At 39.6% G+C, this 14,619-nt stretch overlaps 1 protein-coding gene across 1 annotated transcript in view; it reads left to right on the forward strand.

Annotated features, from left to right (window-relative positions):
- Positions 1-14,619, forward strand: part of DNAH5 (dynein, axonemal, heavy chain 5) — a gene marked incomplete at its 3' end in the record, with an annotated part of 181,984 nt that overhangs the window by 148,072 nt on the left and 19,293 nt on the right. The window contains exons 42-47 of the mRNA XM_008569081.1: positions 3,608-3,754; positions 6,835-7,076; positions 9,586-9,762; positions 11,263-11,470; positions 12,335-12,477; positions 13,234-13,368. Coding sequence (XP_008567303.1) covers positions 3,608-3,754; positions 6,835-7,076; positions 9,586-9,762; positions 11,263-11,470; positions 12,335-12,477; positions 13,234-13,368 — 1,052 coding nt within the window. The remainder of the gene's footprint in view (positions 1-3,607; positions 3,755-6,834; positions 7,077-9,585; positions 9,763-11,262; positions 11,471-12,334; positions 12,478-13,233; positions 13,369-14,619) is intronic.

Raw genomic sequence — 14,619 nt, forward strand, 5'->3', positions numbered from 1 at the left:
CTGGTTGAGTTTTCAGTCAGCTCAGGGAGCCCCGGTGCACTGCTCCTGGTGCAATGCTGGTGCATTGTAGGTGGTTGCTGGAGATTGTCAGTATTCATTCTAGGGCCCTGCACATATTGGATTTAGACTCAGTTTCCTCAGTTATTGGATGAAGTGAATTCTGTGTACTCTCAGCCTATCCCTACCTCCACCAAAACTGAGAACTCACACCTGCGGGACTTATCATGTGATTTTTTCATGTATGCTATTAAGATTCTGTTTGGAGATTTTTATACATTTCAAAATGATTATGTTTTTCTTGTCAAATGATGTTTTATAATATTTTTATTGCAGTTATAAAGCTTCCTTCTGTTAACATAAAGCTACAATGCACCTGGTACAATGACTTGAACAAAATGAGCATTACCTGTTAAACATATAGATACATTACGTAGAACACATCTGAGTTATGTAATCCATATGGCATCACTGAGTTTGGAGAGGTCCCCTACAAAAATGAATTAATCATTAGACTAGCTCCTCTTTATTAACCTGCTCTTGCTTTTTGTACATAGGGCAAACCTTTATTTTCTTAAGTAACACATTGTTTCTTGCTGAAAACTTTAACTGTCCAAAAGATTGAGAAGATAATTGGATTGAACTTCTACTAAAGAAGTGCAGATCCATGTATGGTATTTGTTCCCTGATTTATCATGTATTTGCTTATCAAATGTTTTTAATATTCTGTACTTTGATGTTCTGCTAGATTCTGTGTTAGAGAGGGAAAACAGGTGTGAAAAAGGATGGTCATGTCTTCAAGGAGCTTAGAGTGTAGCGGGAGGAACAAACATGGACAGAGATAATTATAACTCAACATGGAATTGCTATGAGGAAGGTTTGGACAATTATGCTATGCGTAGAGGCAAAGGAGATCAGAAACTCCTTCTAAGGAAGTACAGAAAGACTTATGGAGCAGGGGCAACTTCATCTGAGTCTTGAGGTTTGAGTAGCAGTTGGATAAAAGGCATTTTTAGCAGAAGGAAGAGCATGTGCAGATAAGAGGGATGGGAGAGAGCATGATTTACCGTGGGAAATGCACTGGCTTGAAATGCAATTTGTGTGTGGGGTAGGAGTGGGGGAGGTGAGGCTGGATGTGGAGGTATAGGAGATGCTATTGGTGCCCAGCGTCACCCTCCTTTGGCCTCATCTGCTGTAGATGAGGCTGTGTTGGACAGTTCACCCCCGACTCCCAAGCTCTCGGGGTGTCTCCCAGATTTTCAGCCTTAAGACTTTGCTTGAAGCCAGGGAACTGGCTCAGCCTCACCACCCTCCTTTGGCCTCATCTGCTGTAGATGAGGCTGTGTTGGACAGTTCACCCCCGACTCCCAAGCTCTCGTGGTGTCTCCCAGATTTTCAGCCTTAAGACTTTGCTTGAAGCCAGGGAACTGGCTCAGCCTCAAAGTAGGAGCTGAGTGGGAATTAACATCGTGGAGGTAGCCATACACTCAACCGATGGAAGAGAAGAGGTGGTGGCAAATGTCCTGCTTCCTGTTTCAGAGGGATACTACATCTGTGACCAGATCAGCAATGCACCCTTTATTGGCTTTTTCTTCTTTTCTGTTCACTTTCTCTGTCCTATCACTCCATCCTCTCAGGACACAAGTCCTTGTCTTAGGCTCTGCTTTCAGAGGAATCCAAATTAGTACAGTAGGCAGGGCATGAAGAGCCTTGTAATTCATGCTGAATACCTGGGTTTTATTCTGTAGGTGACGGGGAGCCATTGAGCTGGGGAGTGGCACCATCATTCCAGTGTGTAGAAGGCCACCTGGCGGCCATCTGGAGAACAGACTGGGGGCGGAGGGGGGGGCGGCCTCAAATCCATAAGGAGATGACAGCAAGGGAGGGGTCCATGAAGGTGGAGTGACCAGGACCGAGTCAAGAAATGCCTAGGAGAATCAAGAAGAATTAGTTTAACCAACATTGTGAAAATCAAGCATTTTTCTTGGAGTGCTCTTATAAAAATGTTATGCTTCTTTAAATGAAAACAACAACAAAAAATTCTACCTACTGTCATGATAAAATAGTTTTTGATAGTTCCTTTTGTTTGGGCAACAGCTCGAGTTCAATTTTCACCCATGATACTGCCACATACTTTAAGATTTTGCTGGTCTTTTGTAAAGTGTGATTAGATTTAAAACATAATGTTGCCAGGGTCTTATGGATATCATCTATTGCAAGAGCTAAATTATGGCTGTTCAGTTTAACTTCAGCACCATAAAATATTGCAGATAACTATCCTGATTGTTTTCGTGATTTCTAAAAAGAAAAATATTATCTAATTTTCTAAATAAGTTTATCAGTTAGGGTTCTCTAAAAAAGCAGAACTAGTTGAATATATATACACACATACATACATATATATACACACACATATATGTGTATATGTGTGTGTATGTGTATATATAAATTAATGTGTATATATATATGGAGATTTATTCTGAATAACTGGTTCAAGCAATTATGGAGGCCAAGAATTCCCATAATCTGCCATTTGCAAGCTGGAGACCCAGGTAAGCTGGTGGTGTTATTCAGTCCAAGTCCCAGAGCTTGAGAACCAGGGGAACTGATGGTGTAAATCCTAATCTGAGGGCTGGAGAAGATGACATGAAGTGTCCCAGCTCAAATATGCAGGCACAAAGAAAAAGGGGTGAATTCCTCCTTTCCCTGCCTTTTGTTTTATTGGGGCCCTCGACAAATTGGATGATGCCTGTCCACATTGGGGAGGGCAATCTACTTTGTGGAGTACACAGATTCAACTGCTGATCTCATCCAGAAACACTCTCACAGACACATCCAAAAACAATGTTTAATCTTGGCATCCTGTGTCCAGTCAAGTTGATATACATTAAAACCCAGGAAGATGGCTAATTTTATAACATCTTCTAATGTGCACGTGTAAGTATGCATGCTTGTAGTTGCCAATCTATCACTCAGCGAGTAATGTTTTAGCATTTGCTCTTATGATTTTATACTTTAAACCTTACTCTTCACTCTTCTGCTCATTAGCCAGTCCCTTATGTGCAAACTCCCATCCCGCCTAAGGGTAGGTTTTGAGTTTGAAAAATTCGAATACATTTCTTGAAGTTGGCCACAAAAGAAAATCCTGGATTCATGCAAAATTCGTTTAGCTTATCTTTTCCAAGGTGACCAAGAAAACATATCAGCAAATCAAAGCTGGAAGTGGAGAGAATGAGGCACCTTCTAGGTGATATTTCAGGCACAAGGTTTAATCTAGTATACTATAAATCAAAGAGTTTTTGAGTTGAGAAATTTAGAGAACTTCCAGATTATATTAGTATTTTCATAAATCCCAGCATGGTATCCTTTTTCTCCCCTAAGCTATATCCATTTTCTTTTACAGAAGATAAAAAAAGTGCTTTAGTCAGTAAAGTATAATGAGGCTAATTATGATAATTTGGAATGCAGTAAGACATATATTTTCAATGTAATTTTGCATTTTTCATATTTTGAGCAGCTGCTGACAGTACACCACAAATTAGTGCAATGTTGCTTAATGATGGTTCACTCCACATCTGAGAAGTTTAAAATTTGGATTTACTTGATATAGATTGTGGAAAACCACACCGGGAAATGAGGATGAATCCCAAAGCAATTACTGCCCCACAGATGTTTGGTCGGCTTGATGTGGCTACAAATGACTGGACTGATGGGATCTTTTCCACCCTTTGGAGAAAAACATTGCGAGCTAAGAAAGGTAGAAAATGAATTATGACTATTATTTTTGACATGTTCTTCTAAGTAAAATCCTTGGAGGCTGGATAGAATTAGTAGAACAACTGCATTCTCCATATCTTAGCCAAGACTAAGAAGTCATAAATCAGTATGATATTTGTGACTACTGAAATAAGAAAATTATGGATTTATTTATATCAAACCCTCCCCCCTTTTGAAGCAATATTTTTTGGAAAAATATTTCTGCATCCCTGTGATATCTTACAATAAGATAGATGGAAAAAGGTGTTAAGGAACAGCTTTTTGATAGTATCGAATAATGTGATTTTACCATAACTATTTTCACTGAATATTTTACATATGTTACTCTTATTTAAGTATAAATACAGCCTTTTTTTTTTTTGTCTTTTTGGTGACCAGCCGCACTGCGCTCAACCAGTGAGCGCACCGGCCATCCCTATATAGGATCTGAACCCGGAGCCTCAGTGCTACCAGCGCTGCACTCTCCTGAGTGAGCCACGGGGTCGGCCTTATAAGTACAGCCTATTTTTTAAAAAACTGGCTCCCCTCTAAAATCACAGGAGAAAATGGGCTTCTTTGGGGAGAAAATTGTGTATATCAAAACGCTACCAGCGCTGCACTCTCCTGAGTGAGCCACGGGGTCGGCCTTATAAGTACAGCCTATTTTTTAAAAAACTGCCTCCCCTCTAAAATCACAGGAGAAAATGGGCTTCTTTGGGGAGAAAATTGTGTATATCAAAAATAAGGTCTGTATTGAGCCAATTAATTACTCTGTTTAGACGGGCACCGGTGCTTGGTTGTTTAAGCAAACGTGTTAAGGGCTAGTGGTTCTGTCTGAAAAGTCTCTCACTTACGGACTCTGTAAATCGAACCCAGTGTTCCCAGAACATAAGCTCAGATGAAAGCGGTGACAGCAGCTCTCCTCTCATTGTGTTTTCTCACTCCTGAGTGAGTAGGAGAAAGACACAGTGAACACGACTGCAGGGAGAAAGAAAAGCACGGGACAGGGAGGAGATCCTGGGTTTACCTTCTGGGCCTACCCTTTGGGCGACCGTGTTCTACTGAAAAATGTTGAAGGTAGCACCATTGACGTTCTCATTGAAAGAAGGTAGATGATCCACCTCGCATCAATGATCAAAAGAGGAATGAAAATGCTTCATTTCTAAATTGTGTTTATATTACAAATTGTTGTTGTTTTACTGAAAAAAAAATCAAACTTTGTTTCTGGTTTATTCCAGTAGCCCTGTGTAAACACAGGCCCTATGACCAAAGGCTGCCTTGAAGAATAGGAGCTCAGAGAAGGTTGTTTTTTTTTTTTTTCTATGAAAAAGGCAACACATGCCTTTTCTTTCAAAGTGACTCTGGTGATTAGATCACCATTTTACTTGAATTGCGAATTGAATGGGCCTGATTAGGATTTTTGAAGCATTTTATTTGCAATGGAATATTCCACAGTTGTTGCACAGCAAAGAAAAATTAGAACCACAAACTTGGTCATGGTGATGGTAAGAGGAGACAGTAGATAAGAAATTAAGCAGAATGCTACTACTAAACCCAATACCTAAATTTACAATGGTATTCCTGTCGGGCATTCTACTGATATCTGTCATTTTCTACACCTCCAAGTATCTCCTTAAATGACTCCTGTCAGATTTTGTTCCCAGTGTCCCTCTGAAGTTAGACTATCAAGGATACTTGTGACCTCTGGCTTGTCAGATACAAATTGCCAGTTCGTCCTGCTCTCAGTAGTATCTGGCCCAGTTGATCACTTTCTTCTTGAATCTTTCCTTCACTTGGCTTCAGGGATCCTTCATCCTGCTGGCTCTCCTCCCACGTCTGCTTCCTTGATATGTCTGGAAGTGGGGCGAGCCAAAAAAGGAGACCACAGAAGAAGTCTAAGCATTGTAGTGCCCCTGTCTTCAGACCTCCTATTGCTCCCTCCACTTACTATCTAAGAGAAACTTACCCTGTCCCATGGTTTTATGTACCGTATCTGTGCTGATGGCTTCCATATTTTAACCTCCAGCCCCGACCTCTCCCTTGAGCTACCAACTCAACAACTCCCGGACATCTCAAACTTCCATAGCTCTGCCTGTCTTGCCAAGTCTGTCTTTCCAACTGCACTCATACACTTCTTCCCCTCCCTGCCTTCTTGCCAACCAGGTTCAACTTCTTATTGTTTCCGGGACACGATCACCTGTTTTAGTACATTTGAGCTGCTATAACAAAGTACCATAGACTAGGTGGTACTTTATTTCTCACAGTTTGGGAGCTGGATGTCTGATATCAGGGTGCCAGCATGTGTGGATTCTGCAGAGGGCCTTCTTCTGGGATGTACATAGCTGAGTTCTCACTGTGTTCACACATGGCATAAGGAGCAAGGGAGCTCTGCGGGGTCTCTTTTATAAGGGCACTAATCCCACTCATGAGGACTCCACCTTCATGACCGAATCACCTCCTAAAGCCCCCAGCTCCTAATACCATCACTTTGGAGGTCAGGATTTCAACACATGAATTTTGGGAGGTCATAAACTTCAGTCCATTGCATTACCCTAAGTTTGTACCTGCTTCAGGGTCTCTGCACTTTCCATTCCCACTGTTTGAAAAATTCTACGTCTAGGTCACTTCATTCTCCTCTTGGAATATTTCATTGACCATTTTACCTAAACCAATGCCCCATCCCCTAATCCTGCTTAATTTTTATCTTACATCTCTCTTTGCTTATTTGTCTGATTGTCATCTCTACCTCTTAGAACGTAAGCTCTTTGAAGGCAGCACATTGTCTTATTTACCACAACATCCCCACACCCTAGAACAGTGCTGATATATCAAAGGAGCTCTATGAATATTTGTGCAATGTACAAATGACTTTTTGATTTGATTTTAAGCCTTAAACAACTGCTATATAAAGAACATGAAAAGCCTCATGCAATCAAATAAGATAGTCATTTAGATCAAAGCTTTTTAAAAATATCAATAGAAATTGCACCAAATTATAGTACTTCTTCCAGCTTTATAGTTATGTATATTTGCATCTACATGTATGTATGCTTTTTTTCCTTTTTTGTGGGGGTACTTTAGGGGAACATATCTGGATAGTTCTTGATGGTCCAGTAGATGCCATCTGGATTGAAAATCTGAACTCCGTTTTGGATGATAACAAAACTCTAACACTTGCCAATGGTGATCGGATTCCCATGGCTCCAAACTGCAAGATAGTTTTCGAACCTCATAACATTGACAATGCTTCTCCTGCTACTGTCTCAAGAAATGGAATGGTTTTCATGAGTTCTTCTATCCTCGGCTGGAGTCCTATTCTTGAGGTATGATTGAATCCTTCTTTTGTATAACTAAAAAGGAAAACAGATCCTTTAGCACTCTTCTAGTGTGTGTGCCAATTTTTCTGCAGTTGGTGGTGCAATTGCGTTTTTATGCTAATGATTATGGAAGATTTTTGAATGCACTGGGACATTCAAACCCTGATGGCCCCTCATGGGTTTCTTCAGTGCTCTCCTCTAATCACTTCAGAACTGTGATTTGCATCTCATGGGTTGCAAAGTAATTGCCAGGCCTATGTGAACCAATAATCCCGCCAAACCATGTCTGAGGACTGAATAAGTAAAATTTAATTTGTTCACTGTGAGGATTCATTACACTTTTAAAAGGTACTCATTCGCATAAAGTTTGGGAACAATCATCTTAGAATATTAACTTGGAGACAATTTATTAAAATTGCATATAAGGAATTTTTATGAGATTCAGTAGTCATAATATTCATTTTAAGTTTGTGCTTGGAAATAGTATTTCAGATAATATCTCTTCAATTCATGATCAGGTGTAGTATTTTATTACCACCAATATATCCTAGGAAATATTGATCTGAATTTGATTGTAATTAAATGCCTTAAATTCTTAGATATTATACTCAATAAATATTGTAATGTAAGGCAGGATGCTTATTCTAGAAGCTATTATTAATATTATAATGTAAGGCAGATGCTTATTAGAGAAGCTTATTCAAAAATCTTTTTTGATGTAGTTGGTCAAATTTATTATTTTAATTTACATAAGTTTTTTGAAGATGATTTTGCTTGAAAATTTCATGATTTAAATAAAGTAGATGTTTATTTCATATTGCCATTATATTTTTCTACTTTTATTTCTATATGGGTGTATCCTCACTTTTATTGATGTCTTTCCAGAAATTACACAACTCTGGGTTACAAAAGGGTTTAGATTTGGTAAAGTATGGAGATGTGAAGAAGGAGAGGATTATTTACCAGAATAATACTACATATAATTGAATGTGTCACTAAAAATACTTCTAAGGTTTCATATTTTACAATTAAATTATCCATCCATTAAAGAGAAAAAAGAACAGGGGGGTCTCAACCCTTGCTTTGCAAATGTAATCACCAATGACAGTTCTTTAAAATACAGAAGTTTGGGTCACATCCCAATCCTACCAATTAGAATCTCTGGGGAGGAGACTCAGGACTTTTTTTTGAAAGCAGCACAATAGATTTTTTTCATATAGACAGGCTTAGTAGCCACAGGTACAGTAAACTTCATGTAAAAATATATTTGTGTGATTTTTTTCCCAAGATACTTCGATCTGACAAAGGTTTTTGAAAAATACTTTTATACTATGAGCTAATGAATATTTAGAGTTTTCTGTTTATAAAATAAGCTTCTATTATAGTCTGTCCATCTTGAGGCTGAATAAGACGTTTACATTAATCCTACACCTACGTAATAATATTTGTACACACTTTTAAATAAAGCAGTTTCTTCTTAGAAATGGTTGGGTAGAAGCCAAGACTCACAAAGAATCAGACTGGAAGAGTTTAGAGCACTGCTAGGCAGATCTGAGAGAGTTATTAGAGGGTGGATCCATTGAGAAGTTGTGCTGGTGGGAAACTCCAGTCTCAGGGAGTCAAGCTGGTTACCTGCCCTAGTGAATGTGGTTCTTTGGTTCAGTCAACTCAAAAGTGCTGTGTTATGCTTTTGTCGAGATGAAGTCATGGTAAATTCATGAATTAATAAATAATTCCGAATCAACATTTTCTTGCTTCTCTTCAGAGTCTCTAATTGTTTCTAGCAATATTGAGGTGGAGAATGAGCTGGTCTCTTGCCTTGAAGAGAATTTGCCTCACCTTCAGAAAATGTTGTGTGTTAAGTGTTATTTTGCCATGAATGACACACACTTTCTTAACATTAGGATCCCCTAATGACTAAGTTCTCCATTTTTTTGAATGTTTGCTGATATTTTTCTACACTGATTATTAATTTAATTAGAAGAAATAAAACAAAAAAACAAATTGTTGTAAATCTTTGTTTTTCATTAAAAAAAATCTGGGAATGGTTTTCCTTAGTTCATCTTTATTCTTTCCTTTTTTTCCCCTAAGTTATTTCTTGACTTATGTATATGCCTCCTATTTTCCCCTAGTACATTATCAAGAATTGAAGACTGTTTATCTTGGCTTTAAGCATATGTATAGAGTAGGAGCTGAGCCTGTGGACCCTGGAGCCGGACTCTTTTGGTTTGAGTCCTTGCGAACTACCAACTGTGGGATCCCGGGCAGGTCACTTACACTCCCTCAGCCTCAGTTTCCTCATCTGTAAAGAGGGATAATGATAGTTCCAACATCATAGAGTTGTTGTGAGGATTAAATGAATTATATATGAGAGTTTATAGCAAGGCTTGGCACAACATAAGTGCAGTATAATCATTAGATATTATTATTATCATGGTTAATTGATACTTTAAAAACTTTTGTCCAAAAATGGCCATTTTCCTGGATGGTAATGCACTAATCTGTGAACTAACAGAGTTTTCTTAAGAAACGCTCACCTCAAGAAGCTGAAATCCTTCGTCAGTTGTACGCTGAGTCTTTTCCGGACTTGTATCGCTTCAGTATTCAGAACTTAGAATACAAAATGGAGTTGCTGGAGGCCTTTGTAATCACGCAGAGCATTAACATGCTTCAAGGCCTGATCCCTCCGAAGGTAAACTGCTCTACTTCTCAGAGAATTTCTTTTATGAACGGGACCATACTGTGCAGAAAGTACAATATTTGAAATGAGATTCAGTTAGAGCTGTGGGGGAGGGGGAATGTTTTAAACATGAGCCCTGAATAAGTTGTGTTTTTTTCCATATCTTTTTTTCACAAAGCAAGCTGTATTAATCCGTTTCTGTTGCTCATAACAAAATACATGGAACTGAGTACTTTGTAAAAAAAAATTTATTTGCTTACAGTTTTGGAGGCTGGGAAATCTGTGGTCCAGGGAACACATCTAGTGAGGGTCTTGATGGTGGTGACAGTGATGGCAGGTTATCACATTGTAAAATGATGGAGGGAGGGAGGGAAGGAGGGAGGTCCTAATGGTTAACTTTCTTTAATACTTCACTCCATTCCAGCATCTACCTGGCTTCTATCCTCTATTACTATACCAGGAACCTGTTTTTGATTTCCTAGGGCTTGGGCACTCCCTGGAACAGGGCTTTTCAGACTTTATTGTGAACATTAATTACCTTGATAAAATGCAGTTCTGATTCAGGGTCATGCTTTCAGGTGCCTTATATCAACAAGGCCCTAGAACACTGGTGGCCTGTCTCCTCTAGCTTTCTCTCATCTTACTACTTCATGGAACTGCCCCACTAGCCCACTTGGACCTCTAGAATCTATCTAACTCTGTGACAGCACACAGAGAGAGCTTGGCAAGTGTGCCCAGCCCCATGCTGGAGGGAAAAGGGATGGTAGATGAGGAAAAGAGGGTATTACCAGCATAGACACTGTATTAGTCAGTTTTGTGTTGCTGTAACAAAGTACCTGAGACTGGGTAATTTATAAAGAACAGAGGTTTATTTGGCTTACGATTCTAGGACAGCTGCATCTGGCACAAGCCTCAGGCTGCTTCTACTCATGGTACAAAAGCGGCAGGCAGCCGGCGGGTACAAGCAGATCACCTGGCGAGAGGGAAGGAGGGAGGGAGGGAGGGAGGGAGAGAGAGAGAGAGAGAGAGAGAGAGAGAGAGAGACTCTTCTCTCTCTTCTTTTAAAGCCTTCAGAACCATGACCCTGATGACCATTTTTAACCCATTCACTAGGCAGGGTCCTGCAATCCAACCACCTCTTCAAGGCTCCACCATTCAATTACCAGGATAGGATTTCCCACCCTCAGCAGTTACAGTGGGGATTAAGCTTCAAATACATGAAATTTGGGGGACAGAATTCAATCAATCCACAGCACAAGCCATGGATTTGGAATTTAGTTGCTGGTTCACAAAGACGTCTCATAGTGTCCCTAATTTATTTTTAAAGCCAGCTGGGTATTCCTAGAGATCAGTTCCTCATTTGGTCCCCAGTTTTATTCATCCTGTCCCTGGTTCTTGTCTTGGGGGAAACTACTATCCTTTTCTGTGTGTACTGTTTTCATTGACACCCTAAAGCAAAGTTTTGGTTAGAGAATCAAGTAGTGGAAAAAGAGAAGTTTCTTTGGTCCCCAGGAGCAAGGCGGGGAGGTGAGTCCGGAGCACCTGGCGAGGCTGTACGTCTTCGCGCTGCTGTGGAGCGTCGGGGCGGTGCTGGAGCCCGACGGCCGGCGCAGGCTGGAGCTGTGGCTGCGCGCTCGGCCCGCGGCGCTGCACCTGCACCTGCACCTGCCACCGGAGGGCCCGGGCGACACCGTGTACGACTACTACGTGACGCCCGATGGTGAGGACTCTCCATTCCATGCAGACACTGCAGATGGGGGCAGTTTCTTCCACATGGCCAATGTTCTCACCAAGTATTTACTTCTAAGTGGTAATGAAAACGGGTGGCTGTAAAATTAAAACGGAAATTTTCATGTGTAAAGAAAGCTAATTGTTTCTTTTTAAAAAATTCACTTTGATGTGTCCTGAATGCACGCTTTCCCCTTGTTACACATGCTATGCATTGAACTTTTAGTGAATTAAGAACAATTAAAAAAATCCTAAATCAGATTCATTTAAGCCATTCATTCGATATAATCAGCAATTTACATAAAAATGACAAAAGTTTAAAGTATATTTTTACCAAATATGTGTGTATGTATCTATAACTATATTTCTTTTTCTCTATCTCTGTCTATATACTTTAAGGTTATTTATATGTGCATGCCTATATATACAAAGTATGTATGTACATATACATGAAATATGTATAAACATTTATATATTATTTTTAGGTATGTGGCATCCTAGGGTCTTTTACCTAAAGCTTGTGAACTTAGACATTTAAAAATGATTAAGATTTTGGGTACATGATACTTTCACTCTGTTTTGTATTTTTATACACTTATATTATTGAAAATCTACATATTTAATAATCAATTCCAAGATGCTTTCTAATATTTCTTAATATTACCACGTTGCTATAGTTCCTTGGGAAATTCTGACTCAGTTTACATACTCGTATACTTAGGTCTCTAATTCAATGATCTTTATTTTATGAAGAGCATTTAGAAGGTGCCCTCATAAAATTTCAAGGATGTCTGCTCATCACAGTCAGGAGTTAAATTATTGATAGGGAGATGCAAATAGTCTCTGTTCCCCTCAGGTAAATGGACGCACTGGAGCACCTGTACCCAGGAATATGTGTATCCTTCTGATACCACCCCAGAATATGGCTCTATCCTGGTGCCAAATGTTGACAACGTGAGGACTGACTTTCTAATTAAAACCATTGCTAAACAGGGCAAGGTATGGCTTTTTAACTTTTATTTAAAATGGCATATTTTAAAATGTCACTTGAAAAGATGAAACACTCTGCATTTATTTTAGAATGTTTTACGTTTCTGTTTAGAATAAATAGAAATATTACCTAAATTAGCAATTACTTCTTTTATTATTTCCAAATAACAACATTGGAGTTGAATAGTTGTAATTCATAATTGTCAGTATTTCTCATGTATTAGTTGAGAGAAAGTGAATTTTGACTCGTTTTTCTAGAGAAGTCCTTCCCTTTTGATCACTGACCTAGTTTCCCAGGGCTGCCATAACTAAATATCACACAGCCTGAGTGGCTTAAACCACAGTCATTTCTTTTCTGACAGTTCTCGAGGCTGAAAGTCCAGGATCAAGGTGTCAACAGGTTTGGTTTCTCCTGAGGCTTCTCCCCTCGGATTTCAGATGGCCACCTTCTCACTGTGTCCTCCTATGGCCGTTTTCTGTGTGTGTGTGTGTGTGTGTGTGTGTGTGTGTGTGTGTGCATCCCTGGTGTTTCCTTGTGTATCCAAATTTCCTTTTCTTGTAAGGACACCAGTTAGTTTGAATTAGAGCCCATCCTAAGGGGCTTATTTTACCTTAGTCGCTTCTTTAAAGACCTTTTCTCCAGATACAGTCACATTCTGAGGTGCTGGGGCTTAAGGCTTCAATATGTAAATTTGGGGGTGACACAATTCAACCCATAACAATAACTTTATTTCTCAGATTTCTTTTTCAACTCCTCTATTTTAGGCTGTGCTGTTAATTGGTGAACAAGGAACAGCCAAAACGGTCATAATCAAAGGATTTATGTCAAAATATGATCCTGAAAGTCACATGATCAAGAGTCTGAACTTTTCTTCAGCAACCACCCCCCTGATGTTTCAGGTACTGGCTCTTTGGTATTGCTCATTAAGCCCAAATTCGTGATAAACTTTGGAGGCTTAGATCTTTTATTATGCCTATGCCCACCGAACTTTCATGGCCGTGATAAATCCCCTACATATGTCTGCCATTATCTCTGTTATTCAAAGGCAGTAATCTCTCTTTAGTTAGATTGTAATATATACTCTTAATTTATGGAGAAATAAAAAGCTTATATAAGGTGCTGCAGGCCTCAATACTTGCATTAGTCAGGGTTTTCTAGAGAGACAGAAGCAATAAGATATGTATGTAAGTATATGAGAGGGGATTTATTAGGAGAATTGACTCACACACTAGTGAAGGCTGAGGGGTCCCACGACAGGCTGTCTGCATACTGGGTGCTGGTAGCATGGCTCAGTCAGAGTCTGACCACGCAGCCCGCAGTGTCGTTGGTGTAAGTCCTGGAACCCCAAAGCTGACGAGTCTTGAATTCTGATGTTCACGGACAGGAGGATGGATAGAGAGAGCTGGGATACACCTTTTTTCCCCGTGTTTGTTCTCTCCAGGCCCCCAGCGGATTGTATGCTTCCTGCCTGTGTTGAGGGAAGACTTTTCCCACCCAGTCCACTCAGGCCCACATGCTATTGTCTTCTGGAAACACCCTTGTGGACACACCTAAAAAGATAGCTTTACCAGGTTTCTCAGCATTCCTTCATCTAATCAAGCAGACACCTAGAATTAACCAGCACAATATTGTTTAAAATATCTATGTAAAAAATGCTGTGAACATGCAAAATCCAACATTTGAAAGAAATATCATTTGTACTTCCACCTCAACATACTATCTCTTCCCAGTGGCTGCTTTTCTGTGGGTGTTACTATTATTCTAGACTTTAAGCAAAGCACTTTGGAGTCATCTTAGATGGGCTCTCTTGAATCAAAGGCTGTCAGTGTGTCTAAAGAAATGCTTTTCACATCTCTTCCTTTTTTTCATGCTCTCTGTTCACTTCTGTGTCATTCACTTCTTCATGATTCCACAGCAGGGCATCATTGTGGAAGAATTGCAGCTATTCTTGGTTCGTGTCTAATTCTCTTCCAGTCTAGATTTTATTTCTTTCCAATCTCTGTTTCCTAAAATTCCACTTTCATCTTGTTGTTCTCTGACTTAACATTCCACCATGGCTCCCACGATCAATTGCAACAAGGTGTAAAATCTTAGAATGTTGGCATATGAAATATTTCACCTTATCATATTGTAGAGGAATGGCATTTTTT

The sequence above is a fragment of the Galeopterus variegatus genome, unplaced genomic scaffold (genome assembly GCF_000696425.1).
Source record: "Galeopterus variegatus unplaced genomic scaffold, G_variegatus-3.0.2 Scaffold463, whole genome shotgun sequence".
Lineage (NCBI taxonomy): Eukaryota > Metazoa > Chordata > Mammalia > Dermoptera > Cynocephalidae > Galeopterus > Galeopterus variegatus.